At 37.0% G+C, this 18,977-nt stretch overlaps 1 protein-coding gene across 5 annotated transcripts in view; it reads left to right on the top strand.

The window, feature by feature from the left end:
• The window catches only part of MCM9 (minichromosome maintenance 9 homologous recombination repair factor), an 86,063-nt gene that overhangs the window by 34,146 nt on the left and 32,940 nt on the right, over window positions 1-18,977 (top strand). For all 5 annotated transcript variants that reach the window (XM_019740956.2, XM_019740957.2, XM_074333492.1 and 2 more), the window contains one exon: window positions 11,763-11,937. In XM_019740956.2, coding sequence (XP_019596515.2) covers window positions 11,763-11,937 — 175 coding nt within the window. The remainder of the gene's footprint in view (window positions 1-11,762; window positions 11,938-18,977) is intronic.

Genomic DNA, 18,977 nt, shown 5'->3' with positions numbered 1-18,977 from the left:
TAAAAATTTGTGTTATTACCTGCTTTTCATAAACCATCGTTTTTTCCTTAAGAGTTGTGACTGAAACCACTTAAGTTGGCTAATTTCAGAGAGAAAATTCTTAAGCATCACCTATGCTGGAAGAGTGTTCTCTTAGTATAGTGCCCAGAATTTTGAGTTGTCATTGTTTGGGCATTGTTCATACTTCAGTAGGTTGCTTTTGATGAGACTTCGTCATCTGATAGTCTCTTGAAAGTAAATATGAGACAGCTAATACCAGGTTTTCCCACATTTAGGAGAACTATTTAGAGTGTGGGTCATTTTATCGTCAATGCAGTCAAATAGGACCTACTAGAAATGGTTTCCTCAAGCCCAGTTGTTTGTGTGCATTAGCGTATGAGTCATACTGTGGTGATAGGCACAGATTACAATGACTAATAAACTATTCTGTGTTCACTCTTATTCAGGTCCTAACACTTGCTATGGTAAAGTGTAAATTGCTGTATGCTATACGACGCACTAAATATACAAGATAAATGACTGTTTCAAAATTAAAACGTGACTCCCTTAAGAATGGTGTGTGTAGTTTTCTGATTATTGCAGGCCTTAAAGACATTATAATTCACTTTATAAAAATGGCATCATAAACTTGATAAAATAAAATACATTTTGCAGTCTGACCATAGTTGTGTCATAATAGGGTACATCTACCATAAAACTTGCTTTTGGTGAACATACAACATCAAGAACTGAGAATATCTAACAGGATATGTGTTTTCTTTCAAATCTTTTAACATGTCATATACAACAGTATTGAAGGTGGAGGGAAAAACCTCCCTAATAGTTGACTGGAAGCCACAGGAATTGGCCCCAGTCCTCTTATATTGCCTCTCCTGTCTTAACTGTTTTATTACTGCTCTTCAAACATTTTAAAGAACTGGGGGCCGGCCTGGTGGCTCAGGCAGTTAGAGCTCCATGCTCCTAACTCCAAAGGCTGCCGGTTCGATTCCCATATTGGCCAGTGGGCTCTCATCCACAAGGTTGCCAGTTAGATTCCTCGAGTCCCGCAAGAGATGGTGGGCAGTGCCCCCTGCAACTAAGATTGAACACGGCACCTTGAGCTGAGCTGTTGCTGAGCTCCCGGATGGCTCAGTTGGTTGGAGTGTGTCCTCTCAACTACAAGGTTGCCGCTTCGACTCCCGCAAGGGATGGTGGGCTGTGCCCCCTGCAACTAGGAACGGCAACTGGACCTGGAGCTGAGCTGCGCCCTCCACAACTAAGACTGAAAGGACAACAACTTGAAGCTAAACAGCACGCTCCACAACTAAGATTGAAAGGACAACAACTTGACTTGGGAAAAAGGCCTGGAAGTACACACTGTTCCCCAATAAAGTCCTGTTCCCCTTCCCCCAATAAAATCTTTTAAAAAAAACGTTAGAGAACTTTTGAGTGCTCTGTCCAATAGTTTTCTCACCATTGGCAATACAGGAAAGACCAAAGAGATTCCCAGATGTGCCCTGGCATATTTCTAAATTACCTGGCATGGTGTAGGGGGTGAAATTTTAAAAGCATCATTCTGCTTTCAGAGGCAATCTATAAAATCTTTCTGAACAATTTTTTTGGTGACTCTCAGACAGCTACCCATATTTGCAACAGGTAAGTCACTATGAATGTTGTCATGTATTAAGTACCCATGGGGGCCCACATGATGTTTGGAGAGCTACATGGAATGTAACCCCCAAATTGCTTCTTTCTGTGCAGATTATTTGAGGGAAGGATGGCTGAAAAAGGTTGTTTTGTCTCTTAAGATGAACAAAGCCTAAATTAGTGCCTAGGACACAAATAAATGAACTTTGTTAGCTATTGCTATAGGCCAAATTGTATCCCCCTCCCAAATTCATATTTTGAAGTATTAACACCCAGTACCTCAAATGTGATTATATTTTGTGATAGGGCCTTTAAAGAGGTAAAATTACAATTAGTCCCTTAGGGGCCCTAATCCAGTCTGTAAATGGTACCCTTCTACGCGGAGGAAATTTGAGCATATAAAGGGTACACATGCGCAGAGGAAAGACCATGTGAGGACACAGCAGGAAGGCGGCCATTTGCAAGCCAAGGAGCTAGGCCTGAAACGAAACCAACCCTGCTGATACCTTGATCGTGTTTCCCCGAAAATAAGCCCCAGTTAACATCGTCAGGCAGATGGCCGCATTTAGTATGTTAAGACGATGTTCCAGGAGAAGATGACATGACTGTATTTGAATAAATGTAGATTGTTGTACATGAAAAAATAAGATGTCCCCTGAAAATACGCCCTAATGCATCTTTTGGAGCAAAAATTAATATAAGACCCAGTCTTATTTTCGGGGAAATACGGTTGTACTTCTAGCCTGCAGAACTTTGAGAAAATGCATTTCTGTTGTTTAAGCCGCCAGTCTGATATTTTGTTATGGTACCCCTAGCAAACTAATACAGCTATAATTTTTTTTCCCCTTCAGAATTAGGCTTACTTGTAACCTAAATTTATTTCATCCAATTATTGGTCAGTTATAAAGTACTTTCTGTGGTGTAAAATGAGGTGGTCATTTAGCCATGCCAGTAGGGTGTGGAGTGGTGTGCTGTAGCTGGTCTTCAGAGGAAGTACCTACTGCTGGGCATGCAGCTTAAATTCTGAAGAGACAAGACACTGCTTGCTTCTGTGATCCCAAGCTCCTCTACAGAGGGCTTCTGAGATTCTTAAACTAGAAGTTAAATTGAAATCACACACAAAGCAAGATGGAAGAGTGAATTTAAATGTACTAGATTTAAATTGGATTAAGTTAAAATACACTGAGTTAAAATGTAGTAAAGCTAAGAAATCAAGTCTCAGTCCTTGCCTGCTGCAGAAGTTACAGGAATGAAAGTACTAACGTCTTGCCTTTCTTCAAATCCTAGAGTCCATCTGGGTTAATTACATTATCACTGTTGAATTCTCTTTGAAGAAACACTTGCATTGTTACAAGTCAAATCTTTTTTACAAAAATTTTATTTAAGGATTGTTGTAATATCTTTAATTAAACTTAAAGGGCTCCCTGTTATTAGTTATAGGATGTCAAAATTTAATGATAGTTTTAACTAAAATTTTATATTTAAAAGTACAGTGTCAAGATTTGCTGGAGTTTATAGCCATTTCTAGAAGGAATAAAAGCTACAGTAATGATCTTAATAATAACTCATTGTATATAGAGAGAGCATTTGTTGTGTGAAAGTACTGTCCTAGGCTCTGTGGAATAGTCAAAGACAAAACATACATGGGTATTATCTACAAGGACCTGTGGTTCAATAGGAAAGATAACTAAGTATGATACAGAATAGAAGGTGATATAGTGTCATAATAAAGGCTGTGTGTGTATTTGTAATAGATAGATAGATAGATAGATAGATAGATAGATAGATAGATAGATACATTTTGAGCCTCGCGACATCCTGGTATGGTAGGAGGGTAAGGTATTATCCCCATATAACAAATGAGGACACTGGTGCTCAGAAATCCGTTCCTTTAATTGCTGCCCTAGTGCTTCCCTACTTTCTCTTTACGGTGTCAGATAGTACTTAAAGTGGACTTTATATGTAGAAAAAGCAATTGGTCTCATTTCCTGGAAGAACCCACAGGCTGGCAGATACTGTCGTAATGACTTGATTAATGAACTCTTGAGAAACGAAGCTCCATGAATGAGGTTGGCCCAGGTATATACTGGCAGTGACAGGAGGCCCAGCCCAGGCAAAGCTGTGGGTGTCTCTCCATGGAGGTATTGCAGATGTAAAACCTCCTGTTGCAGAAGGGATGACTGGGAGGTAGTGGGGTTGAAGCCTGGAATGCACCCTGATACTTTTTATTAGGGTGCCGTATTTGTTACATGGAGTGCACCCCCTCCCCTATTCTTTGTTCCACCTCTTTAAGAACAGTTCACTGTTTTGTGTTCATTGTTACCCACCGTTAGATTAGAATTTTGTTGATACAAACTGTGTCTGAGCCCTTATCCATAGCTGGACAATACTGATAAACACCCTTTGGATAGCTGTCAATGAGGTCAGTCAGCTTTCTGAGGCACCATAATTATGTTCGTTGTTGACACTTTGTTGATGTGAATATTATTCTGACCAGAAGAATACGAATGGAAATGCTTAATATTTTCTGTTCCTTGTATCTAGTTGTTTACCATGTGTTTTCAGTCCTCTTTTAAATGAAGCTCCTTCTAAACTTGTTTTCCTTTTGAACTCAGTCTCCACATGTAATCCATCTTCCTTCATTTCCTTCATGTTGTACATTCCATCCTTTTCTTTCTAACCCTCCACCTCTCACATTCATCAGAGGCTCTCTCCATTTCCCAGGAGAAATGTGGTGATAAGTAGAGGACTTAAATCTTTAAAACATCTCTTGGCTAGACCACTGCTTGCACAAAGCCACCGTAAGCATAGCAGCTTTCTGAGTTGGTTACTATAGAGACAAACAACATTAAATGGAGCGAGATATGCTTGACAGAAGCTAGGCAAGTGAGATTGGATGCCTTATATACAGGCTTATTTGGAAAAGGTCAAAAACTAGAAAGGATAGGAAAGGGAAAGATTTCACAAATGAGCTAATAGGTAATTAATCAATATTTAAGTTGGTAAAAATTGTGCCTGCTAAGGCCTTGAATCCAGCATACAAAGAATCCAGTTCCAAGTTCCCCAGTATGATTACACAGTGATTTTTTTCTTTTTTAATAACAGCTACGCTGTTATGAACGTTGGTGTACAAATTTTTGTGAGGGATAAATGTTTTCATTTCTCTGGGTCTGTGCTTAACAGTGCAATTGCTGGGTCATACGGTAAGTCCTTATGAGGAACTAGCAGAGTTTCCCCAAGTGGCTGCACCATTTTACGTTCCCACCAGTAGTGTATGAGCATTCCAAAGTCTCCACGTCCCTTCTGACACTTATTATGTCTTTTTAACAGTGGTGCGTGAAGTAATGTCTCGTTGGGGTTCTGATTTACATTTCTCATGGCTAAAAATATTGAACATTTTTCATTTGCTTATTGACCATTTTTATATCTTCTGTGGAGAAATGTCTATTTGGATCCTATGGCCATTAAAAAAAAATTGGGTTGTCTTTTTATTACTGAGCTATAAGAGTTCTTTATTCTAAATACAAGTTTTTTATCAGAGACTTGTATTTATCAGGTTTGGAAATTTTTTCCCCCATTCTGTGGGATAGCTTTTCATTTTCTTGGGGGTGTCCTTTGCAGCACAAAAGCTTTTAATTTTGATGAAGTCTAATTTATATTTTCTTCTTTATGTTTTTGCTTTTGGTGTCATTTCTCAAAAACATTGCCTGATCAGGGGCCGTGAAGATTTACACCTGTGTTTTCTTCTAAGAGTTGTGTACTTTCGGCATCTTACATTTAAGTCTTTGATCCAGTTTGAATTCTTTTTTATGCATAATGTGAAGTAGGGGTCCAACTTGCTATTTTTGCATGTGGATGTCCAGTTTCCCATCAGCATCTTTCGAAAAGACTGTTCTTTCCTCAATGAATTCTCTTGGAACCCTTATCAAAAATGAATTCACCACAAACGTATGGTCTTTTTCCTGTACAGTGAATTCTGTTCTCTTGGTATATATCCTTATGCCATTGCCACGTTGTCTTGATTATTGTAGCTCTGGAGTAAGTTTTGAAATCAAGAAGTGTGGTTATGCCATTTCCCGCCCCCCAAGATTGCGTTGGCTATTTGAGATTTCTTGAATTTCCATATGAATTTTAGGATCACTTTATCAATTGCTACAAAGAAGCTAACTGAGATGTACATAGGGATTGCATTGAATCTGTAGATCTCTTTGGGGAATATTGCCATCTTAAAAGTCTTCCAGTCAGTGAATGTGGAATGTGTTTTTATTTATTTAAATCATCTTTAATTTCTTTCAACAGTGTTTTGTAGTTTTCAAAGTATAAGTTTTGTACTTCTTTTGCTAAATTTATTCCTAGGTATTTTATTCTTTTTGATGCTATTGTAAAATGGAATTAGTATTTTCTTAATCTACTCTTGTTTTCTGCATTGCAAGTGTATAGACCTAGTATTGATTTTTATTTATTTATTTTTTGAATTTTTATAAGAGTTTGAGCCAAACTGATGACATGTGCTGGGCAGCAAATTCTCAAATGCTCCCAATATACAATTTTAAAAATTGATTTTGTATCCTTCAACCTGGCTAACTTGTTTATTAGTTGTAATAATTTTTAGTAGATTCCTTTGGGTTTTCTATATGCAAGATCATGTCATCTGTAAACAGGGATAGTTTTACTTCTCATTTTCCCTTCTGGATGCCTGTTATTTCATTTTTTTGACTAATTGCCCTTACTAGGACTTCCAGTCCAATATTGAATAAAAGTAGTGAGAGTGAACTTCTATGTCTTCTTTCTGATCTTAGCGGGAAAACGTTTAGACTTACTTATACCATTCAGAATGATGTTAGCTCTGGATTTTTTTGTAGGTGCCCTTTATCAGATTGAAAAAGTTCTCTTCTGTTCCTAGTTTGTTGAATTTTGCAAATGCTTTTCCTGCCTCTGTTAAGATGATCGTGTGCCTTTTATCCCTTACTCTATTAATATGGGAATATTACATTGATTTCCAAATGTTGCACCAATCTTTCATTACTTAGATACAGTACCTTGTCATGATATATAATCCTTTTTATAAACTGCTGAGTTTGGTCTGCTAGTATTTTCTTGAGGATTTTTGTATTGGTAATCATAAGAGATATTGGTCTTTAGTATTCTTCTGATGTCTTTGTTTGATTTTTGGTATATGGGTAGTACTGTTCTTATAGAATGAGTTAGGAAGTGTTTCCTCCTCTTCTACTTCTAAAGAAGGGTTTGTGAAGAATTGGTATTTGATTCTTTAAATGTTTGGTAGAATTCACCAGTGAAGCTTTTGTGTGTGGGTAGTTTTTAAATTACAAATTCAATCTCTTTACTTATTATAGATCTGTTGAGATTTTCTTTTTCTTGAGTCAGTTTTGGTAGTGACTTTTTAGAAATTTGTCAGTCATCTAAGTTATCTAATTAGTTGACATACAGTTAATCATTGTGCTCCTTTGTAATCCTTTTTATTTCTGTAAAATCAGTAATAATGTCCCCTCTTTGATTCTATGTTTTAGTAATTTGATTATTACCTCTTCTTGGCTTGGTCAGTCTAGCTAAAAGTTTGTCAATTTTGGTTTCATTGGTTTCCTCTATGTTTCCATTCTTCTGTTGTTTTTATAGTCTCTATTTCGATAATATCTGCTCTAATATTATTTCCTTCATTCGGCTTCCTTTGGGTTCACTTTGTTCTTTTCCAGTGTCTCAAGGTGAAAGCATAGATTATTTATTTGAGATGTTTCCTCTCTTTTAATGTAGGCATTTATAGTTATGTTACTCTCTAAGCACAGTTTTAGCTGTATCCCATAAGTTGTGGTATTTTTTTTTTTTGTCCAGCTACCTATTCATTGCATGAATACCTTTTTACATTGTCTCTGACAAGTGAACGTTCCACTTTTTGCTTAAATAGTTACTTTGAGGAAAAGTTCACTACTTTGTAAGATAGCCCACTCCCTTTTAAACACCTCAAGATTTCCAGCATTTCCCTGTAAAAATCTACTTGTTTTTCTAGGTTATTTGTTTTGAAGTTGCCCCAAGTTAGTTTAATTCTTCTTCCATAGGATAGATCTCTAAATACGTAAAAATTCTTTTCATGTCTCTAAACCTTTCTTTCAAGCTAATCATACACACCATGCTATGAACTAGTCTTTAAATTTAAGGCATTGTTAACATGTCCTTCATGATCTGTTTTCCTTTTTTATTTATTTATTTATTTATTTATTTATTTTTTTACTATTTCTTTTAAAATTCGAGGTCTCAAAGTAGACATTACTACTCCAGATCAGGAGTCAGCAACCTTTATCTATAAAGGGCCAGATACAAATATTTTAGATTTTGAGGGCCATTCAGTGTTTGTCATAACTACTTGAACCCACCATTGTAGTGTGAAACAGCCATAGACTATATGTAAATAATGAGCATGACTGTGTTCCAAAAAAAACATTTTTACAAAAACAGGTGGCCAGGCCAGATTTTGCCCACAGATCATAGTTTGCTGACTCCTGCCCTGGATGTTATCTAACCAGTGCAGAACCTAGTTGATTATGTCTTCATTTGTGAATGCTATTCTTGCATTAATGTATTTTTAAGATTATATTCAAATATTGTGAGAAGAAGTTAGTTATAATTCTCATCTTTGCTCCTGTATAAATAAATGTTTTTTTCTCCCCTTTGGCTTCTTTCAAGATTTTGTCTTCATTAATTTTTCTGAAGTTTAAATATACACCTAGGTGTAGTTTTGTTTAACATTTTTCCTGCTCTGTGTTCCCTGAGTTTTCTGGATTTGTGGTTTGGTGTCTGCCATTAATTTGAGGAATTTCTCAGTTATTATTGCTGCAAATATTGCTTCTGTTCCTTCTCTTCCTTCTTCTGGTATTTCCATTACATATGTTACATGTATTTATACCTTTTGTAGTTGTTTCCATAGTTCTTAGATACTCTGTTCTATTTCCGTCTTTTTTTCTCTTTGCTTTTCAGTTTTAAAAGTTTCTATTGACTATCAGATTTCTTTTCGCCTCAGCTATGTCTGGTCTACTAATGAGTCCACCAAAGGCATTCGTCATTTCTTTTACAGTGTTTTTGATCTTTGGATCTCTAGAATTTATTTTTGATTATTTCTTAGACTTTCTATCTCTCCGCTTACAATATCAGAGAAAAATCACCTATATTCAATGTAAGAACCTGGTAGAGCTCCTGGAATTAAAACTCACAAAAGTCTGGGGACCACTCCCCCCTCCCAGCCCCATGACTTGGTTCCTCTGGAGTTTTTAATCCTCAGAGTTGTCTATACTGACTTTCCAGCAATTTCTCAATTGCAGTTTAGGTTTTCCTATCCCAGTATTTGTTCCCATGGCGGTTTCTGCTCTGCTAAATTGCGATTCTCTGTCTTTCTGTCTTAATAATTTTGGGGGCAGTAGTTTGCCCTGTGACTTCATTTTCTGATGGATCTTAGAATTGTTGCTTTCTCAGCTTGTTCAGGTTTTTAGTTGGTGTTAAGATGGAGTAGCAACTTCTAAGCTCCATAAATGCTGGACCAGAAAATGGAAGAATTTATATAGCTTTCTTTGATGTTTTCTTCTATGAGTCTTCTTCTAGAAGTTTTACATTTTTCATTTTGGTCTTTAATTCATTATGACTTAGTTTTTGTATGAGATGTGAGATACGGAGCAAGATTGATTTTTTTTTTCTTTCTGCATAAGGATATACAATTATTTGTGGACTATTTTTCTCCATTAAATTGCTTTTGCTTTTTTATCAAAAATTACTTGACCATACATGTGTGGGCATAGTTTTGAACTCTGTTCCATTCTTCTGTCTATATCCTTCCTCCGATACCACACTGAACTGATTACTGTAGCTTTGAAGTAAATCTGGAAATGGGTCAAATGAGACCTACTTTGTTTTTGGTTTGACTTTTCTATTTTCTTTGCTTCTCTGTATAAATTATAGAATCGTCTTGTCAATTTCTATACAAAGAAAAATCTTGCTAGGATTTTGTTTGGAACTGTTTTAAATCTATAGAGCAGTTTGGGGAAACATCTTTAAAATATTGAGGTTTTCAATTCATTCAATGAACATAGAATATCTCTCAATTTGATTAGGTCATCTTTTACTTCCTTTGTCAGTGTTTTATAGTTTTGCATAGAGATCTTACATATTTTTTTTAAAGATTTACAACCGAGTAGTTTGTATTTGGGGGTGTTATTATAAATGTATTATTTTTAAATTGCAATTTCTAATTTTTTTATAGTATATAAAAATAAGACTAATTTTTATATATTGACTTTTAACCGTGCTATACTCACTTATTCTAGGAACGTCTTTGTAGGTTATTTGGAATTTTCTACATAATCATAGTCTGTAAATATAGAAAATTTAGTTCTTCCTTTTCAATCTGTCTTTTATTTATTTATTTTCCTTTATTTCACTGGCTAGAACATCCAGTGTGATTTTGAATAAGAGTGATGAGAGTAGATCTTCTTGCCTTGTTTTGATAATAGTGGTGAGGATGGGAGTGGGGGTAAGCATTCAGTCTTTTATCATTAAGTATGTTAGCTGAAGGAATTTTGTAAACACCCATTATAAGATTGAAGAGGTTCCCTCTACTCCTAGATTTCTGAAAGTGTTTTTTGTTTGTTTGTTTTTGTCTTTTATCATGAATGATTGTTGAGTTGTGTCAAGTGTTATTTCTGTATCTATTTAGGTGGTAGTTTGCTTTTTCTTCCTTAGGTTGTTGATATGGTGAATTGCATTGAATAATTTTTAAATGTTGAATTAGCCTTGTATTTGCAAAATAAACCCCATTTAGTTATGATTTGTTATCATTATTTGTGTTTGTGGTCTGTTATTTTATGTATTGTTTGATTTGCCTTTTTGTTTTTAGGAGGATTTTTGAATCTATGTTATGAGGAATACTGATCTGTAGTTTTCTTTTAATATATCTTTATCTGTTTTGGGTACCATGATGATGCAGGTTTCATTAAATAAGTTGAGAAGTGTTTCTTGGTTTTCTATATTTTTGAAAATTTTGTGTAGAATTGATATTATTTCTTTCATAAAGATTTGGTAGAATTCACCATCAAGTCATCTCAGCCTGTAGAATTCTGTGACGCAAGGTTTTAATGACATAGTCAATTTTCAAAGTAGGTATAAGACTGTGCATGTTATCTTTTTAAAGATAAACTTTGGCAGTTTATATATTTCAAAGAATTTGACCCTTTCATATAAGCTGTCAAACTTAGGACTTAGAGTTGTTCATTGTATTTCTGTATTATTAATTCAGTGTCTGTAGGGCCTCTAGTGATGCCCTCTTTTTCATTCCTGATACTTGTAACTTTTGTCTTCTTTTTTTCCTTGATCAGTCTAGCCAGAGGTTTATCAGTTTTTATCAACAAAAGTTATGATAAGTACTCATTATGTATCATACACCTTATAAAGAATCATATTTATATTCTATTTGAATATCGAAGAATCTATAAAATAGATAACAGTTTTCTCTTGTTATCCCCTTTCATAGAGGAATAAACTGAGGCCTGGATATATTAGGAAACTTGCCTACAATATAACAGCCAGAATGACAGACCCAGGATTCAAATGCAAATATAGGTGACTCCAAAGCCTTAGCTTTTGACCACTCTGCTTTATTGACTGGTGTAAAGAGTGAATTAAAATCAGATAAGACATATGAAGGGAATCCTCTGTGACTATGAGCAAACTTTTCATTCATCATTGGATTATAATACCTGCTGTTCTCTGTCTTTGGACCCTTCTCTGTAAACAGTATACAATATAAAACCTCTTGTCATAAGATCTCTGGAGATCTGCTTACTCCTGAAAGTTTAGGCTGCTCAGTGAGGGTACCTATCAAGGAGAGACAGAGAATTTGGAGACTTCTGGTTGTCACAAAATACTCGATAACGTCTATTAGATTTTAGAACATAGGACCTTCTAAGACCTCCCAGTGACTGGATACCTGAAGTAGTTGTCCTGATGCCATCCATTCTTGGTATACTAGAAATAAAAGCCTTGACTCTATGACCTTCCATTTAAAATATAGGTATTTATTTCTCTTCATGGGTAAGTATGCTGCTATTGAAAACAAAAGCTGACACAGCTTGTTCCCTTAGGTCTGACGGTAACGGCTGTAAAGGACTCAGGAGAATGGAATTTGGAAGCTGGGGCTTTAGTGCTTGCAGATGCAGGCCTTTGCTGTATCGATGAGTTTAACAGCCTCAAAGAGCATGACAGAACCAGTATCCACGAGGCAATGGAGCAGCAGACCATAAGTGTCGCTAAGGCTGGGTAAGAGTTTCTTTCTTTAAAATCTATTGGAATGGAGAGATTAGTTAATACATGATTATGGAAAAATGTGAACCTTACTGAACTGCAGCATATATCTGGTCAGTTAACACCTTTCAAGACACATACTAGTTTTCCCATGGAGGTAAGTGAGGGAAGTAAAAATGAGTTGTTGGGAAAAACAACATCTAAAAAATGTCTGCTTTCAATGGCATTCTCCTTGTATAGCTTAATGGAAGCTTGATCACAGCATATGGAAAACAGAATAATAATAATGTATGTTAACATAAGATGAAGTACCTGTTGTGACTCGAGGAGGCTTGGGTTGAGGTATGTGAGTCCCTGGATGAAGGGGAAAAATAGGCAGGTTCGGATAGAAATCCATTCATCCAGGCCCTAGGTGGTTATGGGAAACTTATTTGGCTACAAAAGCTGACCACCAAGCAGGCTGCCAGGTCGTCCAAGAAAAGGACAGAGCCTGAACTATCTCAGCCCTAATGTTACTATTAGAAGTCTGAGGCCAGCTGATCAGGCAGATAGGGCTGCCAGCAGAGTCTTCAAACAGTAGTGGTTACTTGGGATCCAGGCAGACACTGTGTCATAGAGTCTGTGAGATCTATTCATATACATTAGCAAAAAAGGAAGGGTAAGAGAGGTGAGAGCAGGATATAGCCCAAAGGAAAAAGATACAAGAAAAACTAGACAAAACCATTATCAGATCTGTTCGTTTCACTCAGCAGATATTGACTCAAATGTGTCTTTATTAAGAGCCTGCTGTATGCCAGGCACTGTGCTCGGCACTGAGAAGTTCAAAGATGAATATGACATTGTCCTTGAGGTGTTCACTGCTTTGTTGGGAAAGCTAGACATGAGCAGCAAAGTGATATGTCCATGATAAAAGTGTTATGAGAGAACATATTTAAAAATAATTACTGCTTCAAAACTGTTTATCAGGGGAATCACAGATAATAGTTTACTAAGTGTCTTCAAGGCTACTTTCTTTTCTCTTTATGTCTCCATTCAATTAGTACATTTACTGGTTTGTAGAATCTATGGTTTATTTTGCTATACCTTTTCCAGAGGAAATTTGAGGCATTTTGAAAGATTCCTAGATAGTTAACCCTGACATCAGGGAAAATTGGAACAAATGCTATGAAGGTATTTTTGAAAGGGAGAACATTGGCAGTGCTATATAATATAGGCTGCAGAATGAATCTTTGTAAGTGAAAATATTTTATTAACCACTCCTACTGCCTTTACCCTCTGCTAAGTGTGACTTAGTATGAACCTTTTGTGTCATAAGTTCCAAAAGAAAAGTCCCGGTAGATAAACATTTTGCCGTGGCACCCACTGCTTGGGCAATCTTGTAGTAACTATAACCACTTTATGCACTGGAACAGTGCTTTCCAGACTATTTATGGGGAAGGACTAGTTTTAATGCTTTTTTCAGTCTATCGGAGAGCAATATTTTTATAAAATACAATAAAATTATTTTTAAAATTAAATTAAAAAAAACAAAGACATATGAATTGCAAGCCTAAGTTCTTCCACTTAGGATGTAGAAAGCAGTAAGAGCATGTCCCTCCCATTCTAACAAGAAAAATCCAGATAGTCCACAAACGTCATAACATTCCCTGAACTTACCAGGGAGCTGAATTTACAAGGAAAATCAAGGGAACTTAATTCCGAAGTGTAACAGGCCCCTCCAAAAAGAGATGAGGCACACAACCTGTCACTTTGGACAGCATGAGAGGAAGAGATGGCTGCCATAAAAGCAAATAAGGAGAAATAACTAAAATTAATTTTAAATTCCCTGAATGCCAAGTGTGGGCTAGCATATCAGTTTAGAATAACTGGGAGCTCCAAACACGAGGGGAGTTCTCACTTGCAAGCCCTTCTTCATGGGCCTCTGCCAGATGCTCACACGAAAAAATGGGCAGGACAGAAGACCAGAGTGACCCTTCCCTGCGCTCACTAGTCGTGCAAGCCTGAGACGTGATTGCTGCTGGGGAATAGGCACAAAACCCTGCTGCTTCCCCAGACACATCTCTCATACAAAGCAAAACCTGATCACTGTAAGCAGGGCCTCTGGGAGAAGGATAGAAGCAAAAAACATGCCTCAGGAGGTTAGAGAAGCTTCCTTCCCTCCCACAGGAACCAAGGGAAAAGGTGCTGCCTCTGGGAGAAGGGTAGAAGCAAAAGCTATCTTCCCCTGAGGGAAGGGCAGGAAAGTCCGGGGCCCTAAACAAGTATACAGCAGAGTGTACAGTGGGACGGAAAAACCTCTCCTGCCCAGGAACCACCATGCACATGGCAGGATTCAGCTGCCACAGACGGAACAGACAGAAAGGCCGATCGCTCTCCTTAGATCTCCCCTCACCTCAAATACTCCTCACCCCGAGTAACAAGCAATAGTAGTCTGCCTCTGGGGAATGTGTGGGTGTGGAAAGAGGCCCCTTTGTGGTGCAGGTGTGCAGTGCCTGCTGGAAGCTGAGGCTAGAGCAGAAACACTGAGGGTAGTCTCCCAACGCTGACTGCAGTCCTCACACGAGGAAGACGTGATGGCAGCTCAATACTGGGAGAATTTGACGTCTGGCACACAGGGTAGGACAGCAGTGACAGCGCCAATACCCAGTCAGCTGTGATGACCTCACACTATACGTGAAGTGCTATAAGAGTTTCTGAAGGTGGACTGTAATAAGTTACAGGTGGAAACTCTAGAACAACCACTAGAAAATGAAAGAGGCATAACCAGTAAGCCAGTTGCAGCGGTAAAATAATCATAAAACATAATCCAAAAGGAGACAAGGGGAACAAAGAATAGATGGGACAAATAGAACACAGCAAGATGATTCAAATTCAACCATATCAATAATTAATAATAAATCATTTAAACAATTAAAAGGCAGAGATTGTCAGATTGGATAAAAAAGCAAGACCCACCTAAATACTTCCTTCAAGAAACTGAGTAAATTCAAACACATAGGTAAGTTAAAAGTAAAAGGATAGAGAAAAATTCCATGGAAACACCAAAACCTGACCAAGAAATTACAGGAAAATAAAACTACAGACCAATATCCCCCCATGAACATAGCACGAAATTCTTACCAATCCTTTTGTAAATAAATCCAGCAGTGTATAAAAAGGATTATATATTATAACGAAGTGGGGCTTATCTCAGGAATGCAAAGTTGCTGTAATATTGGGAATCATATAGACCCATGGAAGAGAATACAGGTCCAGAAATAGACTCACAGGTATAGTCAATTGGTTTTCAATAATGATGCCAGGATAAGTCAATGGAAAAAAGATAGTCATTTCAAAAAAATGATGCTGGTAAACTTGGACATCCATTTACAAAAATGACCTGTACATGAATACTTACAGAAGCTTTATTCATAATCACCCAAGATTGAAAACAACCCAGAAATCCACCATGTGGTAAATGGCAAAACACATTTTATACATCCATGCAATGAGATATAAATACAAATAAGTAATGTAAAGGAACAAACTATTGATACATGCAACAACATGAATGAATCTTAAAAGGATTATGTGAAGTGAAAGATGACAGGCACAAAAGACAATGTAGTTTATGATTCCATTTATATGAAATTCTAAAAGGCAAAAACTATAAAGAGAGAAATCAGATTAGTGGCTGCCAGGGATTGGGGGTCAGGGGAGAGGATTGACTGCAGAAGGGCACCTTAAAATTTTGAATTTTCCTGTAAATTATAATTTTAAAAGTATGTAAATGTAAATAATTTATTTTTAGATTCAACAGACATGAAATCGCTATCAAATTGCTATTGGAGTTTCTAAACACTTAACTCTTTCTGTACTCATCTCTTCCCTAACAGGTAACAGCATGTGAATAGGTACAGGTTCATAGCCCAAGCTGTGAGCACTGATGGTAACTTGCACAGTAAGACACCACGTGAGGATATAAGGGAAGGGAATGGAAGGAATAACAGTGCCAGGGAGACTGATACATGTATCATCAGTAAAACCCTTTTTTACAAAATTGAAGTGACATCTTCCAAGGGAAATAATTTATTTAAAGAATAATTCTCAAATTGGATTTCTTTTGTCTGTTGGGAAAGGCGAGGACTCACACAGCTGGGAGATGAGACTGGAACTCTATTTTGCTACTACTGTTTACAGTCAATTTTTCTCCTTTACACCGTGTGTCAAATGTACACTGTATTGAAAGGAGTTTTGCCTGAGAAGCACTTTGAGCGCTTTGATGTAATGAACTTTTCTCTGGGGTTTCCTTTTTAGACCATTGCACCATGGTAGGCATTGACATTATCGTTATTATTATGGCAAACATTTGTATGATTGTCTTTTCAAGATAAAATTCTTTGAATGTTTCTCTTTTGTCATGGCTACTATCCAGAGTTTCATACCTCTTTGAACTGTGCCATGGATCATGACCAGTATTTCAGCCTTCCAGCTCTCCATGACCCTCCCCAAGACTGCCACCTCTGGTTCCAGAAACTTTCAGGTTCCTTTCTGTTCCCCAGTAGTTACTGCTTTTTTTTTTTTAATTCTTTTTTTAAATTTATTGGAGTGACAGTTGTTAGTAAAATTACATAGATTTCAGGTGTACAATTTTGTATTACATCATCTATAAATCCCATTGTGTGTTCACCACCCAGAGTCAGTTCTCCTTCCATCACCATATATTTGATCCCCCTTACCCTCATCTGCCACCCCCCCACCCCCCTTACCCTCTGGTAACCACTAAAGTAGTTACTGCTTTGATTCACAAGGTCTCAGACCTGTTCTCTATATTTCCCCCTCCTTGTGAGCCTCTCTCTGCCTAGGGGTGACCTTATCTGTGTGCCACTATCATGAGGACCCTTTGGCTCGCTCCTGCTTTTCGCTTAGTCTGCACTGATCTTTCTATTTCAGTATGGGCTCTAGATTAGCTTTGCTGGTTTCTAATGTCTATTTGCCTATTTACGTGTAAATTGAAATGTTTTTTTTAAATTAAAATTTATTGGGGTGACAATGGTTAGTAATATTACATAGGTTTCAAGTGTACAATTCTGTATTACATCTTCTATAAATCACATTGTGTGTTCACCACCCAGAGTCAGTTCTCCTTCCGTCACCGTATATTTGATCCCTTTACCCTCATCTGCTATCCCCCTGGTTAGTACTTGGATGGGAAATCGAAGTTTCTAGTATATTCTCTCTCTCTCTCTCTCTCGCTCTCGCTCTCTCTCTCTCTCTCTCTCTCTCTCTCTCTCTCTCTCTCTCTGTCTTACACACACACACACACACACACTTTTTAGTTTATTTTACGGGTTTATCCGTATGTATCTGGAAAATATGTTGAGAGATTTGGACATAAGCAGCTGCCATTATCCTATGAAAACCTAGAAATACACATTTTTAAAAGTTATTCTTTCTTGTTTAACTCATAATACCAACTTTGCTGTGTGGTTTAAAAACATTAACCATGTTTTCCTTCAGGCATTTATAGAAAAAATTGGAGAGAGAGTTATCTACAATTATTTCAAAGGACTCAGATATAGAAATGGAATTAGACTTGTTCTGTATCCCTTAGAATCAATGGCTAGAAGGTTCAATGAAGCATATTTAGAGTTAGTACAAGGAAGACTTTTTAGCGGTTAGAGCTGTCTAGAGATCAAGTAGCCTGCTATAGGGTTGCAGAGGTCTTCAAGTTTAGAATAGAAAAATTTTATATAAGGAATTCAAGCATCTAATGAGGAAATGGCTAACCTTTAAGGTGCCACCTGTGAGATGCTGCAAATTGTGGGCTGGCCCACAAGCTCAGCCATGACAAACAAATTCAGCTGCTGGCCGGTTTATTGCAGAATATGTACATACATAAAATATGGTTTCACATTATGTCATGATATATTGAACATGGTCTGTGCTAGACATGGAAACTGCATCAAGAGCTCTCTCTCTATAAAATGACCACAAGAATACATATGATCTATTATATGCGGAATCTAAAGAAAAGAATAAGTGAATGAACTAATCAGAAACAGTTTTGGAAACATGGAGGAAATGCTAGATGGGGATAAGGGGAAGGTGAGAGGTTTTGGGAACGTACAGAGGGATAGTGGATGGGGGAGGGGGGTTCACACAGTGTGAGGGATATAAATGATAAATGTCTAAGTTTTGCTTTGTCTTGTGCACCTGAAACTAATTAAAAAAAATAAAAAAATAAAAAAAGAAACAAAAAAAAAGAAACATAGACCTTCTAAGGATTCATAGAATAAGCCCTAGCTTTTCAAAAAAAAAAAAACACACACACACACAAAAAAAAATAAATAAAATGACCACAAGAATACATTGGGTGTATTATTGTAATAATTAAGCACAAGAATCTCCAGATCTAGTCTGGTTGGGTTGAGGTTCCAACTCTGCTACCTGCAGTTGGGCATGTATATTACTGGACTCCTCTGTGCCTTGGCCTGCTCATCGGTAAGATGGTGAGAATTACTCTATTTTGTAGGGCTGTTGTGGAAACTCAGTGAGTTAATCCATGTAACGTTCTTAGGATACAACCTGGAGTGTAATAAATGCTATTTAACTGTTATAGGTCTGCAATTCTTTTCAGAAACCCCAGATGCATGTTGGAATTCAGAGTTTTTGTTTTAATTTTAGGAAGGTAATACAGTGCATATGCCATATATTATGACCTGTAATACAAAGGCTTCTATTCCCTAAAATAGGAATCTCATTGAGCCATCATCATCCAGATATTCTGGGCCTTTTCTCTAGGACCACCCCAGGTTTTTCTTTTGAGATGTTTGATGCCTTGGATTATCATTTTCAGGATCTCCTGAAAATCTCTGCTTTTGTTTTCTCTCTCTCTGTTTCTCATGTCTCAAGTGACTAAAGTCTGATTGATTTGTGAAGGATTTTTTATTTGAAGTCTAGTCTCCCTATGGATGTTAGTGCGAACCCCAGGCTCAGAATATCTGGCTGGCCTCCAAGGCTGCAGGGAGTTGCTCAGAGATTTTTTCAGTTTTTGTCACTTTATATACACTGCA

Source organism: Rhinolophus sinicus, linkage group LG05 (genome assembly GCF_036562045.2).
Source record: "Rhinolophus sinicus isolate RSC01 linkage group LG05, ASM3656204v1, whole genome shotgun sequence".
NCBI classification, from domain to species: domain Eukaryota; kingdom Metazoa; phylum Chordata; class Mammalia; order Chiroptera; family Rhinolophidae; genus Rhinolophus; species Rhinolophus sinicus.
This window is presented reverse-complemented; position numbering and strand designations above follow the sequence as displayed.